This window comes from Onychostoma macrolepis, chromosome 16 (genome assembly GCF_012432095.1).
Source record: "Onychostoma macrolepis isolate SWU-2019 chromosome 16, ASM1243209v1, whole genome shotgun sequence".
NCBI lineage: Eukaryota > Metazoa > Chordata > Actinopteri > Cypriniformes > Cyprinidae > Onychostoma > Onychostoma macrolepis.
This window is the reverse complement of record NC_081170.1, coordinates 18,008,102-18,031,469: the sequence shown is the minus strand read 5'-3', so window position 1 is coordinate 18,031,469 and position 23,368 is coordinate 18,008,102. Positions and strand designations below refer to the sequence as shown.

Sequence of the window (23,368 nt, the reverse complement as noted above, 5' to 3'; positions counted from 1 at the left end):
CAATACAAATATCTAAACATCCTTAAATCAAGATACAGTTACGATGCAAACTCAACATATGAATTCTTGTTTTATGAGAAATTGAACAAAATAAAGTGAGTTTATGCTTTAAACATAAATATATGTCTGGAGTATGAAAGCTAAATTGAATTTTCTGATCCCACTGGCAGATATTTGTTCTTGTTTTAAAGATTAATCTCATAAAATGACTTCTTATCCTGTCATTTTGCTTCTCAAGTAGCATTCTTTTCAAGTTAGGGCATGATGCTTTTTAAGTGGCCTAACAAGTAATTTGGTCCACAAAAGGCTAACATAGATATACATCTACTCATTAATGCAGGAAGCACCCAAAAAACCAACAACAAAAAAAAACACTCTCGATCCATTCAGAAAATACATAATCTATAAACGTGACCCTGGACCACAAAACCAGTCTTAAGTTGCTGGGGTATATTTGTAGCAATAGCCAAAAATACATTGTATGGGTCAAAATTATTGATTTTTCTTTTATGCCAAAAATCATAAGGATATTAAGTAAAGATCATGTTCCATGAAGATATTTTGTAAATTTATTACCGTAAATGTATCAAAACTTAATTTACTGATTTAGTAATATGCATTGCTAAGAACTTCATTTGGACAACTTTAAAGGTGATTTTCTCAATATTTTGATTTTTTTTTTTTTTGCACCCTCAGATTCCAGATTTTCAAATAGTTTTATCTCTGCCAAATATTGTCCGATCCTAACAAACCATACATCAATGGAAAGCTTATTTATTCAGCTTTCAGATTATGTACACATCTCAATTTTGAAAAATTGACACTTAAGACTGGGTTTGTCATCCATCACAAATGGTTTCTGCAGATTTTAAGATACATTTAAAACTTTTTAAGACCCTTACATTTCAGGACCATTGATTCATATATTTATTGATTATAATTTATGAATTACACTTTCTTTACTTGGTCTTAAAAAGTTTTAAATGTATCTTATTAAAATCTGCAGAAACCCTTTACAGATTTATGTATTTTCTGGATGGATCGAGGGTGGGTTTTTTGTTTTTGTTTGTTTGTTTGTTTTTTTGTTTTTTTGGGGGGGGGGTGCTTCCTGCATTAATGAATAGATGGATATCTGTGTTAGCCTTTTGTGGACCAAATTACTGGTTAGGCTACTTAAAAAGTGTCATGCTCTAGCTTGAAAAGAATGCTGAGAGAACTGTGGTTGTGAAAACCCTTCAGAGCTGTACTTGCATGGAATTCACCATGTTACTATGACAACACAATCACGCCTGCTCACAACACCATGTGTCATCCACCCATGACCGTTCACTCTCTTCCTCCTTTCCTTCCCATGCCCTACTGATAGAGATTCCATTTAGTTTCCAGAAGTGCCTCAATGTAGTATACAAGTTGTCTGAATAACTTTCCCTTTGTTTAGCCCAGGGGTGGCAAACTCCGATCCTGGAGAGCCACAGCCCTGCAGAGTTCAGCTCCAACCCTAATTAAAACTTAACTGCCTGTAGCTTTCTAGTAACCCTTCAGACCTTGATTAGCTTGTTCAGGTGTGTTTGATTAGGGTTGAAGCAAAAGTCTGCAGGGTTGCGGCTCTCCGGGACTGACGTTCGCCACCCCTGGTTTAGCCTTTTCCCTTCGAAATATTTATTTATTAGGTCTGTTGTGCCATGAGTGCATGAATTCTGGCTAAACATTCTGACTCCCAACTGTTACTGTATAGTATGTTTAATATGATATGTTTAGTAATGCTGTTCCCAAACACACCCATAGTAGCTTGTGTTGTTGGTCACTTTAAGTACACTTCCTGTGTGCTAGGTAGAGACATCCCCTCATACCTTCTTTGCAGACTGGAACAAGCCTTATCACTGCCAAAGACAGCAGCCCTACCCTTAAAAATAACGCCCTGGCAAGTATCCTTTTCACACATCTGTCCAAAAATGAGAGCAAGACAAGTTGTGTTGTAAGGCGAGACACGTTGTGAAAGCTTTGAGTCACTCACTAAGGAAATGGTGGAAAGGACTGAAAGAGAGCTGTTCCTGCTTATGAAAACATATTCAGAGTTATCTACTTTTTCCAACATAAGTATGAATGTTTTGAATGTAAAGTAAAATGTTGAAATTACAGGTAAAAAATATATAATTTTCCACTGTGTATCCTGCAAGTGCGCCGTCAATACAGTTAAGTCTTTTTCACAAGTGTGGTTGCTAGTTTTAGCTGGTTTACTATTGTCCAGCTGGTTTCAAGTCCTCCGAAATCCCCTAAATCCAGGAAACCAGAGCAACAACCCATTTTAGGGCGGTTTAAGGTGTGTGTCTGTTCCAGGAAGTTTAGGTGTGGAATTTCATCATTCATAAATCTCTAACAGGAGCGCTGTTATATTCATTTACATACATACACTCACGTACACTAATTCACGTTTGGATTGTAAATCTCAGGCAGCGTTTTCTGTGGCTTTAAACAGTTAACACTGCAGTCCTCACCCACAGACTCACCCCTCACACTCACACTCATCATTCGGGCGGAGCCCCGGTATAAATTCCTGCTCTGCTCCTTGACCAGCTCTTGCACGAGACATTCAGTGCATTCTTTCATCTTCATCTGACGCTCTGCCTTTTATCAACGTAAGTACCCAATCTTTTACTATTCAAAACGCCTTGACGTTTAAATAAGAGCATAGTACAACTTTGTTTAACTTGGTTACCTTACTGAGAGCACTTTAAAAAAAATAATAATAATAATAAAAAAGTTTTACCTTAGCCATAACTTAGGTAGTTATGGCTACTTGTTAAACGTTAGTTTAGGACAAAACTTTGAAATACGAAAAACGAGAAGTCTACGAATGGGACGTATGCGTAGATGCACAGATTCTATGGACGTCAGCGTCATTCAAGTAATAGAATCTAAACTTTACAGGTAGATTAAGTTTATACAAATGCTATTAATAAATAATTGGAATATTTGCTTCAGCATACTGTTATTACATGCTTTAATTTTTACTGCATCTGCTTGGCCTGAGGGTTGGTGGGTATTGCTCACACTTTGGCTTATTTCCAAATGGAAAAATCAACTTCTGTTTCAGTCTGCCCTGTAGGAGAACAATCGGCTGTTTGCACAATATTCAGTTTGATTATGTGATGAAACGCTCACATAAACTAATACATTATCTCTTACTGTAGACAGTCACAATGCCGTCTGATCTGGAGAGAGCGATGGAGACGCTGATCACAGTGTTTCACCGTTATGCGAGCAAAGAGAGTGGAAATACATCAACATTAAATCGCAGAGAGCTCAAGATGCTGATGGAGACAGAGTTGTCCAGCTTTCTGAAGGTACAGCATTCCATCTGTTATTGCTACACACAGGGCGGGGCAGCTCTAGATATTGGCTTGGGCCCATATGGTGAAGCAAGGGTCCCCTAAAATTTTTTGGCCCTGCTCATCTTTCTAAAACTTTACAATTTTTCCATTTTCCATGGAAAACTGCTTCCATTTGTTCTATTTTAAACATGTACTACTTATATCTTCTTCTGCAGTCTCAGAAGGACCCTGCTGCTGTAGACAAGATTATGAAGGATTTGGACGCTAATGGTGATGGAGAGGTGAATTTCGAAGAGTTTGTGTCTCTTGTGGTGGGCCTGTCCATTGCCTGCGAACAGCTCTACCAGAAGCAGAAGCAGGGGCCAGTGGGTGTCAAAAAGCAATAAAAGATGACTGTTCTGTCATTTTGCTGATAGGGATTAAAAGCCACATGACTTGATTTGAAGTTGTTACTACAGTTACACTGTATGTATGTAAAGGAGGATGGTTTTTCAGTTTTGTTAAGTGCTGTTCAATTTTATTTTCAATATTTTGTAAGTATTACTGTTAGACACATAATAAATCATCCACAAAAGTCCTGTAAGTTCCACTACAGAAATAAACACTTTGTTTATATACAGGTTGTATTCTGTCATCCTTTGATTCCATGTAGTTCAGAGCTGGATTCAGCAATTCTTTGCAAAGTTATAAAGATGTCATGTCGCAAGTTTTTTTTCAATGAGACTGCAGAATGAGATTCCAGAATTAAGCCTCAGTATACTTTGTTTGAATTGACATTTTTATTATAATGCCATTTTGTCTGTTATTTGCATAAACGACTTATAAGTATGAGCATTAAATTGTATTTACTTTTTCGCAAGTGCAAGGCCTTTAAAGTAAAATAACTGGTCGGCCTTGTTATTTATGCAGGCATGATGTCCCAAAATACAGCATATTACAGGATTTATTTAGCTTGAGATGAGAATGAAATTTGTTCATGCTTTAACATAGTATGTTTGTATGTTTAGTTTCTGTGTACTTGTCTGTGTTTTATTTTCTCTGTGTTCTGATGATAATCAAAAGATGTTACAATAACAGTTGCTTGATTGATACAGATTAGATGAAACGCAGAGTTTATTTGAATGGAAACTAATTACACCAATTCCTGCCTGAAGAGCAATCAGACTGAAGGAAACATCATTTTCAGGTAGCCTCATTGGTATTACAAGGACTACATAGATAGCCTAAAGAGCAGCCAGGTACAAACTCTGTGTAAACTATTAGCATTTATTCTGTCTTACTGGTGAAAATGGGAGTAAAACATTTTATATGATTATATACAATATATAAACATATATTTAAACAAATAATTTTTATTCTCCTGACATTTGGTATTTTGAACTAATACAAGTATGAAACATAAATGTTGTTTCAGAATGCTTTTTATTTAGAATAGAAAGGTAGGTTCAACTCTCATCCTTTTTATCTAAATCCACCATTTACACAACAGACATTACGTAAACCGATTTAACTCTGAGATGTAACTCAGATTTAACTGTAACATATCAATATTTTATGCATTCCTGCAATCTCATTCATTTGTGTGTTATAGCCTATCCATGGAACAAAATATTCATGAATTGTACCCTCACTGGACCTCATGCACAAGCTGATGTTTATTGTAAATTCATATATGTACATATGTATAATACAATTTACATATTAAAATACACTTTTAGGATCTAGAGTTTGAAATTATCTCATTAGTTCACCCCATGACACATTTGGTTGGTGATTTTAACATGTGCAAGCCCTCCTCCCCCTCTCGAACCACCGACAGTATGTGGGCGTGTTTGAAATCCGTGTAAACAGTCGAGTTGCAAAGCAACCATAAATGACTCTGGGGTGTGTCAACCACAAGAGGTCATGGCAACGGTACTAACATGTTTTTTCTCTCTCTCTCTCTCTCTCTCTCTCGACTCCGTGAGGCACATGATGTGTTTGAACTTTAAATAGGCCTACATAGTTCAGATCTTCGGTAACTACAATACATATGTTGATACAATACTAATAATTATTATGTGTACATACACAGCCTTCTCACACTGATGCACAAACAAACTGAATGACACAAGTACACTTTTATTTATTGTAAAAGTGAAATTAAGCGTTTGAAGTGGTGGATGACCAATAGAGGGCGCTGGGGCGCCGCCCTCCCTGAGCTACTACTACTACTACTAATAAATATAAGCTATATATAAATATAGCTTTTAATTTACCTTTTATTACAAATATGTTTCAAATTCTAGTCTTTAATATTTATTAACTTTTTATTCTTTAACTTTAACTGTTTAACGTTAAATCATGCTGGGATGTTTGCTGAAATTGTTGAAAGTGGCACAACCCTACAGAAAATTTTCCACCAGCCGGTACTGTTAATATATGCCATACGACCATATAATTATAGTTAAGGATGGTGCTCACTAGATGTCAGCAGTATACCACATGATATGAGCACATCAACTCCTCTCCCTCTTCACCACTCCTCCTATTCTATTCCTCATCGCGTAGACAAAGAACACTCATTTCCGCCCCACAATAGCTCCACAAATGAGATCAAACATGTCTGTGGGTGTTTTCTAAATGCTTAGCAGTTTAGAGAACAATTACTGTTCACATTCGTGGCCTAATGGATAGAGAGTCCGACTTGTTCGAGTCTCAGGTCCGGCAGGAATTGTAAGTGGGGGGAGTGAATACCAGCGCTCTCTTCCATCTTCGATACCACGACTGAAGTGAGACCCTTGAGCAAGGCACCGAATCCCCAACTGCTCCCCGGGTGCCGTTCACTGCTGTGTGTGTGCACTTGGATGGGTTAAATGCAGAGCACAAATTCCGAGTATGGGCCACACGTCACTTCACTTCACTCACTTATGAATTCTTTTAAAAACTGACATGCTAACATCAACATGTTTGTTTTTCTTTATCAGTTTTGATGTTAAAAGTGTAATGATGTCATATAAAGTGATTTTATTTTGTGCATTTTATTTTTTATTTGGTATATTATAATTTTTTACTATAGAGGGCATGATCTTTCTTGATGGATTCTCACGTCTTTGGCACCTATACACCTATTTGTGTGTGTGTGTGTGTGTGTGTGTGTGCATATTTGTCAAGGTGTGTGTTTGTTTGTGCACTGCAGAAAAAACGCCAGAGGTGCATATATGCTTACCATACAGTATAGAAGAACTGGCCCTGAACAAAAGAGGGTTAAATAACACACACTTAAAAGTACACACCCTTCACAGTCTACAGATCTATCACAGAGGTTTGTGACATTGACATGTACTTTGTTGTTTGTTTTTATGAAGATAAAAATATATATTCCGTTATCATCCATGAAAAGTATGTTAGGTTAAGTGAATTCAAAAGGGTATGGTCTGTTTATCCATGTGTTTACTTTTTCAGGATCCAAAACTAGACTAATATCAATACATTATGACACTCATGGCTGATGAGTCAGTGTCTTAGAATTTCTCTCATAAAAGAAAAGCTTAAGGAAGAGACTGAATAATCCTGTTGCTGCACAGCCGAGCAGTCATCAGTTTTCATGAAGTTGAGCACTGTCTAGTATGTGGTTTTGTGGCCTAATTGTATGCATTATTATCTGCAGATGGCTTCATTTTTGTTTGCATTTCTGTGTACAGCTGCTGGTAAAATATTCGTGTAGTCTCTTTTCAAAACGAGGCCATTTTGCAAATATCAGGCGTTCTTTGATGTCTGAAGACTAGATTTAGAGAGGATAAGCGTGTCTCTGTTTATTCCAAATATGAAGCTTCACTTGAAGCTTGTGATTCAAACCTCCACGAAAACATCAGCAACAGCGTCATAGCTGCACAATAAGTCTTTTATCTTTATCCTGAATGCTGAATCTGAAACATTTTTAAAAGAAAGTTTAAAGCTTGTCCATTCACATCAGAAAAAAAAAAAGGGGAAAAAAAGGAAATATGGCGTTCAGGACGGGCAACGCCCAGAAGAGAGAGCAAAAGAGTCACTAAAATATGACTCAGATTCCCCATGAAGTCTGACTAGGGAAATCCCCTATATTTTGTTTGTTTACTTATTAGTTACTATAATCAACTAGCTAAGACAAACACAACAGATTATGATCTTTAAAGCTAAAAAGTGTAACAAAAGAATTTTTTAACGACGTGAGTCTCATAGAACTATATTGGGTGTGTTGCAGATCCTTCATAGCACAAGAATGAATCATTCCTGCCATTGTGTGTGCTGTGGAGTATAAAAACTGTGCTTTAAAAGCAGCAGACGATTTACTCCAACAAAACATCTGCTTAACTTCTCTGAGAACACGCCAACCTCAAGGTAAGTGAAAGAAAATGGAAAAAGAGAGAAAATGAAAGTGCAAAAAGCAGGAAATATAGAGCTACAGAAATGCTTATAGAGTTTATAGAAATGTAATCCATAATTTTGTGGGTATTTTTGCAACAGATATAATTGTGTTGTATTGCATTAGCTAAAGAATGTCCTTCTGGATGAAGAGGTGCTGACTGGAATTAGTGCATGAGATGATTTCTTGTTTCTTGTTTTCTTTCTTATAGACATGTCTAAGCTGGAGAAAGCCATTGTGGCCATAGTGGAGGTGTTTGAGGAATATGCAGGGACAGATGAGCAGAAAACCCAACTCAGTAATGCTGAACTTGGACAGCTAATCAAAGCCCAAATTACCAGTCCCGAATTTAAGGTAAGAATTAGCGAGATGCATAGAAAAAGACGAAGTTGTGAGAAAGAAAGCTATTGGTTGGAGGAAGTGAACACCTCCAACATGTTGCAACAAATCTATTTCCTAATTAAATGCTGTGCTGGTGTTGTGCAATGTTATCATGGCAACCTGGCATGAGAGGGGTTTACCCTAATGAGTCATAACATGCATGCATGAGGCTCTTCATTTTGCATCTTTCACTTACTAACATTCTTTTTGGTGTCTCGTACACAATGCCTCCACTAGTTTTTTTTTTTTTTTTGGGGCAATACAGCTATGAGTGGTATGCAAGTAATTACAGCACTGACATTCCTCCCTCTATGTCTGTCTCAGGATAAAGTGGATCCAGACAATATTAAGGAGGCCATGGAAGAGCTGGATAAGAACCATGATGGTGAAGTGAACTTCCGTGAATTCAGTCAGTGTATTGCTGGCCTAGCCAAGGCCTACTACGCAAAGAAGCACGGCAAGGATAAGTGCAGAGGAAGGGGCAGGGGTTGTCAGGATAAGTGAACACACACATCCTTATACTCCTGATGCACTAGACTCTTGCCTTCTACAAGATGCCAAAGTACCTCTCTATGATGTGTAATAATGCTGCATTTTATATGCTGTAATACAGGCACAGTAAAAAAAAAAAAAAAATGGTTTAAAAGGATGGATAGTCTTTTGTAATGGCATTTAGTAGTTCATGTTGTGGGAAACATTTCTCAACAGACAGTGTTGTGAAAAATGCTTGTCATGCCTAACGAACAATATAATGTACATTTTGCAGTAGTGTAATCTATAGTTTTCTGAACACCAATAAAATCTCTTGTCATTACTCATGTACTTCTCACTTTATTTTTTCACTTCATTTATATGTCATCTTTTACCACTGATGGCATTTATGATTTCATGTTATTTCACATAATTATTTTTTAATATGTTAAAACAATATATATGAATATCAATAATTGCATGCAAAAATTTTTTTGAAAAAACTGTATAGCACATAAATTCATTTAAATGATTGCATGCTAGGCTTTAATATTATATGAATTTTTGGAGGTCATGATATCACTCCATGATATGCTTTTATATCACATAATTATTATATATATATATATATATATATATAATTCTTATATAAAAGATCATTTGTAGACACATTGTGACTTTTTGCACACTTGTTGAATGAAGTTCTAGTGCAGTTGACCTACTTGCTCAATGCAAACGTGCATGCAAATATGTTCTTGAGAGAGAATGGCTTTATAATGTTATTTGATACTAATGACTCTGTGTCACGCCTCTATTTTACGATTGTGCAGTAACCTTAAGGAAAGCTCACAAAAATGTATTACCTTTTGTAAAAGTTACTTAAACTTTTGACTAAAGACTTTAAATCATTCAGTGCACATTAAATTCACATTACATATTAATAAAATGTATTCCAAACCCCAAATGTAAGCATACAGACAATTATCTTTGCCTATACCATTTATGTTTTTCATAATGGTCAAGATCAAACAGAGGTGTGCTGACAGGAGTGCAGGTAGTTTTGTTTGAAGTATCTCATTTTATATTGACTTATTCAAATTGACAGTTCTGCTGCAATGCAAAAGCAAATAACTTGCCCGTTTTGATTAGGAGATCAAGCTTAATTGCTAGCAAAGATTGTTGCCAGTGATCAGTTGGTTATATGTCACATTAACAGACTCGAGATGAAATGGAGCTGTAATAATAAAAATAAAAAAATATTCAAATTCCCAATTTACCAGTCAAAGAGAGTAATAGGCCATATCAGAATATTGCATAATAGCAGCTTTAGTATAGTTTTAGTATAGTTAAGGAGCAGGTTTGAACCAGTTTCAGCCTGCAAACTGGTTCAAACTGCTTAAAAAGCAGCTGCACTCGCATGAACTCCACAAGTTTTTGTAAATGATTTGAAATTCAAAATTCAAAGCGCATGAAGAACATGTTCAACATGTTCATGAAAAACAAATTCTCATGATCACTATTTTTTATTTATTTTTTATTAATTGATTTGACCTACAAATACTCCAGCATATTAACTTTTATTTCTGTTTACTTTCAGTTTTATAAAAAAAAAAAAAAAAAAAATTAAATTGGAATCCTAGATTTTCAATGTGGTCGCAAACATTTGGGCCTCACTATATGTATTATATTAATAGATCCTCTGAACATGCTACCAAGAAGTTTTCTGCAGGGACACCTGTTTCTCTGCTGTATATATTGTTTTTCCCAGAGTGCAGTCCCTGTCCTCCGCACCTGTACAGCAGCCTAATGTAAGAGTGAACACACCCACATGTTCCTAAACACACACAAACCACACAAACAGAATCTCGATCAGGCCTGTTTACACGGAGCAGATGGCATTTGCTTGGAAGAAATCCTCTGGTACTTGCACCCCACATGATGTAACCTGGAAAAAAAAGTCATAATGTGAGGAAAACTGTACCTAATTAGCACCTTAACAGTGCAATTGTTTTACATTTTGAAAAGTATATTCCTATGAGTGCATTTACTGTGTTGTGGGTGATGAGAATTAGTAGGTGTGTCTAACCTTTCGACTTGTAGCCTAAAGTATGTTATATATTATAGATCAGTTATTAAAGTGAAGTCATTAATCTCCTTACAGTAACTTAATATCAGAACACACTGCATATGCAAGAGACTGTCTGAATATTTAAAATGAGAAATGGATGATTCCATGAGGTGTGCATGCATGACTTTAAACCGCATTCAAATATGGGCTGGTTGTGACTCATCTGTTGTCTATTCAGATGTATGATAGCTTGCAGGGAATAATGTCCCTTAGGCACATTTCCATAAATCAGTCATTTAAATCAGGAAGTGTACAGCATTCAGAGCAAACGCACTCACTGAAGTCCTGATCTTTACATGTTTCTGTCCCACCCTTTCATTCTTCTCGTGTCTTTTCACTATGTGGCATGATTTGGGTGTGGTGATGTGGTGACAGTTTCAACTGTTCAACTTCAAGAACGAAAGCAGACAAAGACAGACAAATAAAAGCATAATATAAAATATGTTTAGAGGCGATAAATATAGTTTGAAATACACATTTACATTCATTTAGCAAAGCAACATTCAACTGCTGCAACAAGAGTGACTTGCCCTAAAAAGACTGTAATATGAGGAGCGTTGTAATATAAGGTTTCAGAGTTGCTTTATGAAAAGTATGAGGTAATATCGGTCAAACACTGACTGCAGGCTTCTGACATGAACATGGATTTGCAGATGTGAGTGGAGGTAAATGGTGCACATCCAGTGGCAGTTCAAGCAGGGCCACATTACAGGGCCTACTGATTTCATGATCGTTTTGCACAACTGTATTTCTGTTGATGCAGGAACAAATACAATGGACAGCAACTTTCAAATACAGGTCCTACAAAAGTAAAATATTCACAGATATTACTACCTGAACTGACTGCAGTAAACTATGGAATTAACCTGCATTTTAAACTGCATTGTTAAAATGCCTGCATAAAAGCTACATAGAGATTCATTTGAACTGTGCCCTAGCTGTAAAAAGTGATAAGTTGACTTAACTTAAAAAAAATTGAGGAAACCTGTTGCCTTAAAATTATTGAGTAAATAATAATTTTTTTTAAAAGTTAAGTGAACTTGACAATTCACTTAACTTATTTTTTTTAATTATCATTTACTTAAAAATGTTAAGGCAACGGGTTTCCTCAATTTTTTTAAGTTAAGTCAACTTATCATTTTTTACAGTGCTGTACTAACTTCCACTGTGCAATAAACATGGTATAGCAAGACAAAAAGACTATACATCCTGTGGAAATTTTAAAATGGTTTGTGGTAGTCTACTGAGAGGTCTGTAGAGATGAATGGATGGCCGTAGTTAATGCAGCCAGTGGCCACTGTGGAGGTGAAGTGGCACGATGGGCAAGGTGTACAGCGAAAACCACACAAACGAACACACAGTTGATACTCACAGACACGCACACAATTCTTTTGGCTGTTCTCTTAATAGTGTGTTTTGAGTCTGACCTGCTTTGACAGCTTTTTAGATAAAAGTGGTAAAATGTGATAATTTGATTAGTTTGGGGTCAGATTGGACGGTGGGTTGCAGGGGAAACAATCCAGTTGAATAGCATGTTATTTAATATTCTTTATCACCATAGCATCAAATGGTTTTCATTGTGAAACCGTGCCATAATGTTCAGTTGACACGATTACGGTTTCTTTTGCGTGATTCTGAAGGTAAACATTGGAGTGAGCTAGTGGATGATCGCTTCATGAAGGTAAAAGCAGGGGCAGACTTAACCAATAAGCAAGGTAAGCTGCCACTTAGGGCCCCCGGGGAATCAGGGGACCCCATCTGATATTGGCGAAACATGTTTGGTAAATGCTTCAGTTTGTATTTGTGTTATGAAGAGCGTCAAATGTTCACTCACCGCTCAAAACTCAGGTTTTTGTCAGGTGCTGTGTTCGCTTAATTACATTCGGCAAACCCTACCATATGCCTTAAAAACACTTGGAATACGGAACGAGTTGCATGGGATAATTTTGACATTTGAATCCTTTTAGTAAAAGATTGAAGAAGTTCACATTTCATTAAATGGACAAGTGCGCACATTTTTTATAATGTCTTCTTTTGTGACCCAAATCACTAAGTCCGCCCCTGGGTAAAAGTTTATACATACAACAGCCTGGAACGGTTTTATAGTCGTACCATTTCTCACCATGCTCAAACCCTTTCAGCTCGAAGCTGGAAAAGCACTTATTTGGAAGGAAGTTGGTTTGCTTACTAAGTAAAAAGGGCTCAACACCGAAGTCTCTATGACATTCTGGCTTAATTATAAAATATAGGCTAAGTATTAAATATAAATAAATTATAAATAAAAATAGATTCATTGACTGTTCCATTTTATATCTGATATATAATCAGATACTGTAGACCTGTTTACTTTACATAGATTATGTGTCAGTCTACTCTGTCCCATTGTTCTGTTCACCTCAGTCTGATTGTAATGCAGCATTTCGCTGTCAAATGGCAACTAAAAAAAACTTCATTTGGCTTTACTTCATTTGAGAGATAAACCTCATTTCTAGCGCACTCAAGAGCAGAGAAAACATTTTGGAAGCACACAAGAGTATATAGAAAACAAGGACAAGCAGCTGAAACCTTTTTAAAGTTTACCAAGCCAGAGTGGAAATAAAGCTGGCATCAGGAAAACATTACATTTATCAGCCCACAGAGAGAGAGAAAGGGGGTGAGGTAGAAAGAGTAATAGCGAAACAAAGAGAAAGTAAGCGACATGAGCGGTGGGGGGCCAGTGTGAAGATGGTGTGTGATTTTCCATTCAGGGGAACAGAAGAATAGAAGCGCTATAACAAAACACAAAGCATTTCCTATAGGAAGCATCATTACGCGCACACAATAAACACAACACAATACTTGCTTCATTCATTTAATATTATACAAGAGAGAAGGCCAGAAAACTTACCACAGAGATGTAAAGTCTCACTGATGACCTTAAAATTCACACCTGTCCAGGCCTCATTACACACACACTCACACACATACAACCTCAGCTGCGTGACAGGGTCGGACACTTCCACTCACAAGACTATATTAGAAATGTTTCAGATTACTCTCTTAGTCACACAAACAGGCTCTCTCTAATTAACTTGTGATGAAAGAAGTCACTTAGTGTAGTGCTTCCCGTGGCAGCTGTTGTAGATTCTCTTTTCTTTTCATCATACTTTGGATTTTTGTTTAGGCAGAAAGCTGTTATGGAAGCAATTTGTTCGTTAAACTTGTTCATTAAACACACGTTGACCAATAGTGGGGCATGTTGTCACACTGCCATTAATCTGCCCATCTAAAACAATTAGGAAACATAAAAGAATTCATGAAACAGCAAAAACTTACCAGAAATATTGTAATTAATAAATTGCATACGTTTATAACATTGAAAACATTTATGACAACTTGACCCAACCTAATCTGCCCTTTATGAAAAATAGGCCGTTTGTCAACTTCCCTGTGCGATAACCTGATCTCCCTTATTACTACAGACAGCTTTAGATATCATGCAAATTAGCATCCGTTTTAACGAATTTGTTTCTACATGTTCTGTTGTGTACGATATAAAAAAGCAAAACTCAAATGGATGCATGTTCATTATTATAAGAAAAGAGAGAATGTGCCTTCTGTTAAGCTGACATCTTTTTCCAATTTTTCTTAAAGTTCTCATTAGTGACGCAGCTGTCCGTATTTAACATTAGCAATGGGAAAGGGAGGGAAATTCATGTTGTATGTCATGGTGTTTGTTTTCTGTCCTCTGGCTATGTCAACACAGTACAATAAGTGGTTCAGTTTAACTGTGGCTAATCAGAGCCAAGATGTTTGTGCCATGCGTTTTGAGCAAATTTATTCAACAACAAGCATATCTGCGCAAGACCAACCTCCAAATCTCCACAACAAGTATTTCCGCCACGTCCTCTCCTCTCATGTTCTCATCCACCCACTTCACCGAGGGTCTGAAGCTGATCCTAACCAACACTTGTGCATGGTCAAAATGGCGCCAGGGAGGTCCCACTTACTCATAGATGTTTTTGGATGGTGACTCACGTGGAAATTGGCCACAGAGTCCATGAGATTTAATCATGAGCTCTTGTTTGTCTTCTCACTGCTGCTGCATAAAAGTTGCCATTTAACACTACAAAATCTGCTGCAATACTCTTTCACAAAGTACACCTTTGTACCTTATTGACCCCTAAAGGGTGCATATTAGTACCTTAAAGGTACATATAGTGTCTAAAATTGTAAATATTTGTACCTTTTGTAAGTATACCACCCTGGTGACAGCTTTTTACTTTTTTTTTTCAAGAGAGAGAGCGTATGAACATGTAGGTTTGCATGTGTGACAAAGTCTCGCGCTCATTTGAAAGGATAGATTAAAAAAATAAACATTTTTCATTTACTCAAGCTCACGTCATGCATGTATGACTTTCTTTCTTTTGCAGAACACAAAAGATAAGATATTTTAAAGAATGTTTCAATTGTAATGAGTAAATGATGACAGAATTGTCACTTTTTGGTAACCATTTAAGAGAAATAAACAGTGCACAACAAATTGTATAAACGGTAAAAAAGTTAAACATTAACGCTCACCGAGCATCTGTGGCGAAAAGAGAAAAAAACTCAAATTCTACCCGAGTGAGTCACCATCACTGTATTACATAAAGACTGAGGTTAAATGAGGCCAGTCATCTCCTCCGCCCCCTTTTTTTTTCTTTTTCCCTCCCTGACTTCTCTCATTTCCAACTCTGTCACTGGTCCTGAAATACTAGTCTTCTTAAATGCCTTTCACATGTTCTTTTGCTACTATTCATCTTCACTCACCACTCCTTTATCCACTCTATTTTGTTTATTCGCTTTTTCAGCCGTGTGTTGCTAATAATAAAAACTACATCTAGCTTACACCCAACACACATCAACTTATACTGTGCCACTAGTGACCTGGTATTCAAAAGCAGAACCCATGTCGTTTTTGCATATTTTTCTATGCAATATTTCTGATTTCTGTCCTTATAGAGTATTTTCTGTGGTTTTGTTTGGCTGTGCACTGTCAGGAAAAAAAAAAAAAAAACTATTACAAAATTGTCTCTTTAGGGGTACATCATCTTGTCACTGGAACAGTACCATCAAAGGAACACATTTGTACCTTATTTACTCCTAAAGTGTGGATATTACCTTAGAGGGATGGTGCACCTTTCTTGAAGATGTCTTATGTTCATGCAGTGACATTTAATGCTCTTGCAAAACGGACTGCACAAAATAAAATGCTAAAAAATTACTGATTTGTGGCATAACATGCTTCCTGTTAAGCATCACAATGTCAGGTATACATTAAAGGTGCACAAACATGCAAATAGGTCTTTTTTTCCAGAACATGTAGTGCAAATAATCAGCTTTATGTAGTTTTTCTAAAAACCATACACAACTACAATAAGCAGACGTATAGTCTCTTTATATCACTGTATGTCTTCTTTTGTGTTCTGCAGAAGAAAGTCATAAAACTTTGGAACAGCATAAGAGTTAGTCAATTTCATTTTTGTATGTACTGTCCCTTTAAGATACTAATATGTACCTTTTAGGGGTCAATTAGATGCACATTTGAGAGTACTGCCCCTGTGACAATCTTTTATTGTTTTTTTTTTTTGTTTGTTTGATTTGTTTTGTTTTTTGTTTTTTTGACTGTGAACGGAGAAGATTAAAATACAATATTCTACCTAAAATGATCTTACAAAATGGACTTCATAAAATAAAGTGTTAAAAATGACTGCTTTTTGCATAACTTACTTCTCATGAAGCATTGCAATGTCAGGCATGCATTAAAAACTTGCAAACACACAAACAGGCATTTTTTTGTTGTTGTTGTTTTTGTCCTTTACAACATTTGATGCAAATAAGCAGCTTTACATTTTTTTTTTTTTTTGTAAACAAACCATGCATGACTAGAATAAACAAACGTATAGTCTATTTTAATGGCTTTTAGCATTGCTTAGAATACTAGAGAATTACCCTGTGCTCTTAAAACATGCAGGACTGGTTATGACTGATGAAGTGGTTCCATTATGACTGCAACACAATGTAAGGCAATATATTCATGGCATCTTTTTCTGATTAATGATATAAATCCAGTGTGAGTTTTTATTACCTAATAATGGTTTAAACTGTGCCCTGTAGCTACATGTCAAAAATTACTCTAGGCCAGTTGCATAAGCACAAGCCACAACGTTAAAACTGTGTCTGAAGAACTAGTCTTGCCATCTAGCATTTAGCCAAGGGCTCTCACTTTTCGGGCTCAAATAAAAAAAATTTATGTAACAAAGAAATAACTAAGCTGTAAGACTAGTGTAAAGCACTTTATGCAACCAGCCACAGTTGGTCAGTTCAAATCTCATCTCTGTCTCATTTTAGTAAAAACCTAAAACCTATTCATACCACAGAGTTTTGCAAAAGACTATTTTCATTCAGCTTGAGCAGTTTTGCATGCCAGCAAACATCCATAAACCTGCATAAGTGATTAGGCCTTAAAATGATTTTCACAAATTGAGTTTTAAACATAACCACTGTTTTACATACTCTTTTTAGTATAGAATTATTTTAGTGGTTCCATGCAGAACTAACTAAAGTGGTTCTCAGAAACACCCAACTTGCGCTTCCAGTCCAGGGCAGGTCTTGACAGAGGATTTGCCCAAAGGCTCAAATCTAAAGTTTTGGCTGTTTGTGTGCGGTTAGGAGCTGGTTTAACCAGCTGAGTTAGAGACTTCCCAATGACAAGAGATGCCTAGTCCACCTGTTTCTTTTTTTGCAAACTCAATAATTAAGTCAACAAGAGTTTAAATGGTTTAAGGGGGTGAACAATAGGAGAGAGAGAGCATAGGCCAGAGTAAGGCAAAGAAAAGTTAACACAGGTGCATTTGTGTGTCAAGGGTTGGGACGGTGGGAGGGGATGCATTTGGGGTGTGGTATTTGCATATAACACTCAATCTGTTCCTTCAGTTCTCATCTTTGGCTCTCAATTTTGTGCACTTCTTGCTTGCCTTGAACTCCAGAAACACCATGTCGCGTAAGAGACATTTTTATTTATTTATTTCATTTTTTACTGAAATATTTTACTGTTTAAAATGAGCTGATGCATCTCACTGCTGCACTACTGCTGTATTTTATGATTAAAATGTGTGGATCCCCTGCCTTCATTTTCTGTTTTTTATTTGTATTTAATTTTTTTGCAGTTGAGTTTAAGGTGTATGATGTTTCTCAGCTGTTAATTGACTGGTCGATATGTCTTTTATTCATTTTAAGGCAGTAGTTTAAGAGTTTCTGTGTTGGGAAGACAGCAAGAAGAGACAGTTGGTGGTGGATGAATTGAACAATGACAAATCTCTCTCTCTCTCTCTCTTCTGTCTTGAGGGTATGTTCAGGGTGTTGGCCATAATCCTCTTGCTCTTAAAACTGTCATTTTTCTATCCCTCCATTTCTGAAAACTCCCAATCTTCAGAGAGTTAAAGTCCACCCCTTCTCTCACTTCTGCCTGCCTCCAGAGGGCTGTAACCAGTTCTTTGTATTGTTGCTGGGCGTGACATTTCATATATTGTACTTTTGACATCTACACTACTAATAATTTTGGATGTTGTAAACAAAAAGCATTGTTTGATTATTGTTATTATTATTATTTATGATAAACCTGCTTTTTATCACACTCATTTCACAGAACTCCAGAAAGCAATGGTTATGTTGATTGACACCTTTCACAAATACTCAGGAAAGGAGGGAGACAAAACCACCCTGAGCAAAGGCGAGCTCAAGGAACTGCTCAGTACACAGATGGCCGACATCCTCGGGGTGAGAGGCACTGCAAAAGGCACTGTTTCATAAACTGACTAGTTGAAATATAATTTCTATTTTCGTTATGACATTTTAATTAAAAATGGTTAATTTCAAAATTAGGTACATTAAAATTGCTCCTTTTTCTAATTATTATTTTTAAATTAAATAATAACAATTAAAAATGTTAATTATTTTGTATTCATTCTCATAATAAATACATTGTGAGCTAATACTGATGCAAATATGTGGCATTTAATTCACATCACTGTACTGACAGCATTTCTGATTAGACTTTTGTGTATGTTGTTATGTTGTTGATATGTTGTTTGTTACAGAAAGCTAATGACCAGGCAGCTCTGGACAAGATTTTTAAGGATCTGGATGCAAATGCAGATGGCACTGTGGACTTCCAGGAGTACGTCACCCTGGTCGCCTGCATCACTATGATTTGCAATGATTTTTTCCAAAAATCATAACCTTGTCCTTACAGAACGGGTTTATCTGTAAAGCTATGATACATCTGAAACCAAGAATAAAGGTTTTTAATGTTTTGAATTAAATCTGTATTCTTACTTAATATACGGGTTTGAGTGTTCTTATCTGTAAATGTGTGTTTATGGTGTTGGTGGCTGCAGCTTACACATGAAGGTTATTCCTAAAGATATATTAGAACTATGCTTCATTTTCAAATGGAAACGTTCACCTACCACCGACACTCCTAACACAATACTGACATACAATGAATTGTCAAATTACACAGATTACAGTAACTCATACTATACACAGTGCATATACAGTATATGGCCTGCAGGAAACTTGAAAACAATACCACACCACACCAAAAGGGGCCTCACATGCATTAGTGAGAGATGTATATTTAAATAACATGATTTTGACATGTTAGTTGCTTTACACTCCCAGAAAAGAGGTACATAAGCTGTTATTGGGGCGGTACCCTTTCACTAGTAATATGTACACTTTAGATACTAATATGTAGCCTACCTTTAAGGTACAAATATGCACCATTTAGGGGGAAAATAAGGTACCTTTAGAAAATGCACTTTTGTACTTTTTTGTATAAAACTGCAGAAACATTAGAGAGGTGCCTCAATGACTCGTGTTAGAGTGTTTACATTTTTTGAAATGTGTTTGAAATTATTAATGAATAACCTACACTCTCAGAAATAAAGGTACAAAAGCTGTCACTGGGGCAGTACCTTTTCAAAAGGTACATGTTTGTACCTAAAGGGTCCATTTTAGTACCTTAAAGGTACATATTAGTACTTAAAGTGTACATATTTGAACCTAATAGGTACAAAAGTGTACCTTTTGAAAAGGTACCGCCCCAGTGACAGCTTTTGTACCTTTATTTCTGAGAGTGTATGAATGAATGAATGAATGAATGAGGCATTTATATAGCGCTTTAATGTGTATTGCAATACACCCAAAGCGCTTTACAATCATGTGGGGGGGGTCTCTCCTCAACCACCACCAGTGTGCAGCATCCACTTGGATGATGCGACGGCAGCCACAGGACAACGGCGCCAGTGCGCTCACCACACACCAGCTACAGGTGGAGAGGAGAGAGTGTCATAGAGCCAATCAAGTGGATGGGGATTATTAGGAGGCCATGATTGACAAGGGCCAGTGGAGGGAATCTGGCCAGGACACCGGGGTTACACCCCTACGATGTATGATAAGAAGCCACATGGTACAAGATCAAAATTATATTGTTAGGAAGATTTGATGATGACGTTGGGTCATTTTGATGCGTCAATGAACAACATGCAGCTCTCAACTCTTCATTTGGTGACTATTAAAGCAGTAGAGCCCCAAGCTGTGGTTTAAAGTGATTTTAGAACAGCTAAGGGGAATTGTTAAGCATGATGAGGAGCACAGTAAATAACCAGCGATAATCTTTTTAGCTGTTTGTGTGCGGTTAGAAGCTGGTTTAGCCAGCTGAGTTAAGGACTGAACAAGGACAAGAGATGCCTATTCCACCTGCCCCTTTTTGTGGTTTGAGGGAGTGAACAATAAGAGAGAGAGAGAGCATAGTAAGAGTAAGAGAGAGGCATAAATGTAGGTGCGGTTGTGTGTTAAGGGTTGGGACGGTGGGAGGGCATGAATTCGGGGGCGTGGCATTTCTCTGCATAAAACACCGTCTGTTCCTTCACTTCTCACTTGCTCGGTCCTATTTTCTTTCTCTTCTTGCTCGCCGTGAACTCCAGAAACACCATGTCACGTAAGAGACTTTTTATTTTTGTACTGAATTGTTTTACTGCTTAAAATGAACTAATGCATCTCACTGCTGTACTGTAAAAGATCGATGGCTTCAAATTTTGTAGATTGATGGCATTCTTTGAAGGGTAGTTTGGTTTATATATATTATATGCTTTTCGGCCATTAATTGATTAGTAGAATAGTTTAAGTGTTTGTGCATTGAGAAGAAGGCAGAGGCAGGAAAAGGAGGCAGTTGATGGTGGATTAAATGACCAATGACAAAATCGAGTAGATCTCTTTCTTTCTGTTTCTTTATTCTGTTTTAGTGAAAGGGTATGTTCAGGGTGGTGGCCATAATCTGATTGTGCTTAAATCTGACGGGGAGTTTTTTATCCCTCCATTTCTGAAAACTCCCTCTCTCTTCAAACAGTTAAGGTCCACCCCTTCTCTGCCATCTGCTTGCCTCCAGAGGGCTGTAGCCAGTTCTGTGTGTTATATTGTTGCTGGGCATGACATTTCATATATTGTACTTTTGACATCTACACTACTAAGAATTTTGGATGTTTATTCATATTTCTATTTATGATACACCTGCTTTGTATCACACTCATTTTACAGAAATCCAGCAAGGAATGGCTTTGCTGATTGCAGCCTTTCACAAATACTCAGGAAAGGAGGGAGACAAAACCACCCTGAGCAAAGGCGAGCTCAAAGATCTGCTCAATGCAGAGCTGAGCGACATCCTCGGGGTGAGAGGCACTGCAAAACTGTTTCATAAACTGAACAGTTGAAATATAATTTCTTTTCATTATGACATTTTAATTAGAAATGCTTAATTTTAAAATGAGGCATTAAAACTGCTGCTTTGTACATATATAATAAAACAATAATTTAAAAACTTGAATTCTTATATTGTGAGATAATACTGATGTAAATATGAGCGGTTTAATTGGCATCATTGTACAGACAGTATCTCTGATCTGACTTTTGTGTATGTTAAAGAAATCCGCTGACCAGGCAGCTGTGGACAAGATATTTAAGGATCTGGATGCAAATAAAGATGGTACTGTGGACTTTCAGGAGTACATCACCCTGGTCGCCTGCATCACTATGCTTTGCAATGAGTTTTTCACAAAAAAATGATCTTGTCCTTACAGAAAGGGTTTATCTGTAAAGCTATGGTATATCTGAAACCGAGAATAAAGGTTTTTTAATGTTTTGAATTAAATCTGTATTCTTACAATATGTTGGTGTGAGTGTTATCTGTAAATGTGTGTTTATGGTGTTGGTGGCTGCAGCTTACACATGAAGGTTATTCCTAAGTATATTAGAACTATATGCTTCATTTTCATATGGAAACATTCACCTACCATCATTACTTCTAACATAATACTGACATACAATACCGTATACATACATGAGGACAATAAACACGTTTGCTGACAATTTATCTATTTTTTACAGAAAGTTTTTCTGCTTATGCAATCTCGGGTATTTTCATAAGTATAAAGTATATTTTTAATACAAAGTTAAACAACTCAACCTTATAAGTGTATAGAATACTATAAATATATCTTCTGCCTCAGACTATGATAAGAAGCCACATCAGATCACAACAACAATTATTGTCCCTCCATTCTAATATTAAGCTAACACCAAAGTTTATTAGTTTTAACAACTCATTTCTCTATTTGATCAGTGTTCGTAACACATTGTTTTTTTCTGGGTATTTCAGATTTCCTTTGGTGTAAAAAGCATAAGGTTCTCATATTAGTGATCAGACAAGTTGCAAATGCCTGTATTAATAACCACATTGATCTTTTGGAGCACATAAAATATAACATTTTCCAGTAAATGTCTCCATCTTGTGGTGGCCCTCATAAGGGATGTTAGAACTGATACTTGGGCACTCAGAGCCAAAAAGAATGAACTGTTATCTCAGGTTCATAGAATGTTCGATTTCAAACTTAATCTCACAGAATGAATTTGTTTTTATAACACTAATTTCAAGTCACTCACTTTATTTGTGCACTTTTAACCAAATAAAAATTCAATATTTTAAAACTGATTTACTAGAGTGCACAATGCCTAAATTGGTTTCCAGATTCTAATGGTTGGATTGTGTTTTTTGCAAACCAGAAGCCGTTTTTCTGATTTTGAGTTGGCCACTGTTTTGTGTTAAAAGGGTATTGTAAGAGAATTGTATTAATTTGTGCCAAGAGAATGCATCAAAAAAAAAAAAAAAAGAAAAGAAAAGGAGTGTGGGTGTCACCCAGTGGCTATATGGCCTTTTACATTTTTATATCCGTTAGGCACTTTCACTTAAACAATAACATTCCAGACTTTGTCTGTGTTCCAAAGCATGCATGATTTATATCCATTTAAGTTTGGATACTCCATGTCCACTTCATGTGCGGTCTTGTTGCAGGCTTACAATGACTGCAGCATACAGATTTTTACTGTTTTTTTTAAGTACATAAAAAAATAAAAATTATAAAAATAGACTGAATTTATGTATAATGTAAAAATTATGAAATGTTACAACCAGCTCATTTTAAAGCTGCAACATAAAAGAGGGATCAAACACCACAAGACATCAACGCAAGTGGTTTTATTGAATTAAACTAATAAGGCAACAATCAGTAATAATGATAAATATAAGCCTAG

The 23,368-nt window shown here is 36.4% G+C and overlaps 4 protein-coding genes across 8 annotated transcripts; all 4 read left to right on the top strand.

The window, feature by feature from the left end:
• Positions 1 to 1,835: 1,835 nt before the first annotated feature.
• s100a10b (S100 calcium binding protein A10b) lies at positions 1,836 to 3,951 on the top strand. 2 transcript variants are annotated; one of them, XM_058748184.1, is made up of 4 exons: positions 1,836 to 1,925; positions 2,587 to 2,636; positions 3,192 to 3,344; positions 3,548 to 3,951. In XM_058748184.1, exons 3-4 carry the CDS (start codon positions 3,201 to 3,203, stop codon positions 3,716 to 3,718), a joined length of 315 nt encoding a protein of 104 aa, XP_058604167.1. In that variant the 5' UTR covers positions 1,836 to 1,925; positions 2,587 to 2,636; positions 3,192 to 3,200; the 3' UTR covers positions 3,719 to 3,951. The 2 variants fall into 2 exon arrangements, with proteins under 2 accessions (XP_058604167.1, XP_058604168.1); XM_058748185.1 differs by lacking the exon at positions 1,836 to 1,925 and having other exon boundaries at positions 2,405 to 2,636; positions 3,196 to 3,344.
• A 1,276-nt stretch (positions 3,952 to 5,227) lies between these two features.
• s100w (S100 calcium binding protein W) lies at positions 5,228 to 8,911 on the top strand. 4 transcript variants are annotated; one of them, XM_058748181.1, is made up of 5 exons: positions 6,059 to 6,207; positions 6,511 to 6,636; positions 7,555 to 7,691; positions 7,928 to 8,070; positions 8,422 to 8,911. In XM_058748181.1, exons 4-5 carry the CDS (start codon positions 7,930 to 7,932, stop codon positions 8,599 to 8,601), a joined length of 321 nt encoding a protein of 106 aa, XP_058604164.1. In that variant the 5' UTR covers positions 6,059 to 6,207; positions 6,511 to 6,636; positions 7,555 to 7,691; positions 7,928 to 7,929; the 3' UTR covers positions 8,602 to 8,911. The 4 variants fall into 4 exon arrangements, with proteins under 4 accessions (XP_058604165.1, XP_058604166.1, XP_058604164.1 ...); XM_058748182.1 differs by lacking the exons at positions 6,059 to 6,207; positions 6,511 to 6,636 and adding an exon at positions 5,228 to 5,246; XM_058748183.1 differs by lacking the exons at positions 6,059 to 6,207; positions 6,511 to 6,636 and adding an exon at positions 5,331 to 5,349.
• Positions 8,912 to 17,564: 8,653 nt separating this feature from the next.
• LOC131522532 (ictacalcin-like) lies at positions 17,565 to 19,058 on the top strand. The gene is made up of 3 exons (XM_058748065.1): positions 17,565 to 17,720; positions 18,366 to 18,496; positions 18,817 to 19,058. Exons 1-3 carry the CDS (start codon positions 17,714 to 17,716, stop codon positions 18,955 to 18,957), a joined length of 279 nt encoding a protein of 92 aa, XP_058604048.1. The 5' UTR covers positions 17,565 to 17,713; the 3' UTR covers positions 18,958 to 19,058.
• A 1,544-nt stretch (positions 19,059 to 20,602) lies between these two features.
• On the top strand, positions 20,603 to 21,946 carry LOC131522531 (ictacalcin-like). The gene is made up of 3 exons (XM_058748063.1): positions 20,603 to 20,723; positions 21,320 to 21,450; positions 21,704 to 21,946. The coding sequence occupies exons 1-3, from the start codon at positions 20,717 to 20,719 to the stop codon at positions 21,842 to 21,844; spliced, it is 279 nt and encodes a 92-aa protein (XP_058604046.1). The 5' UTR covers positions 20,603 to 20,716; the 3' UTR covers positions 21,845 to 21,946.
• Positions 21,947 to 23,368: the final 1,422 nt, after the last annotated feature.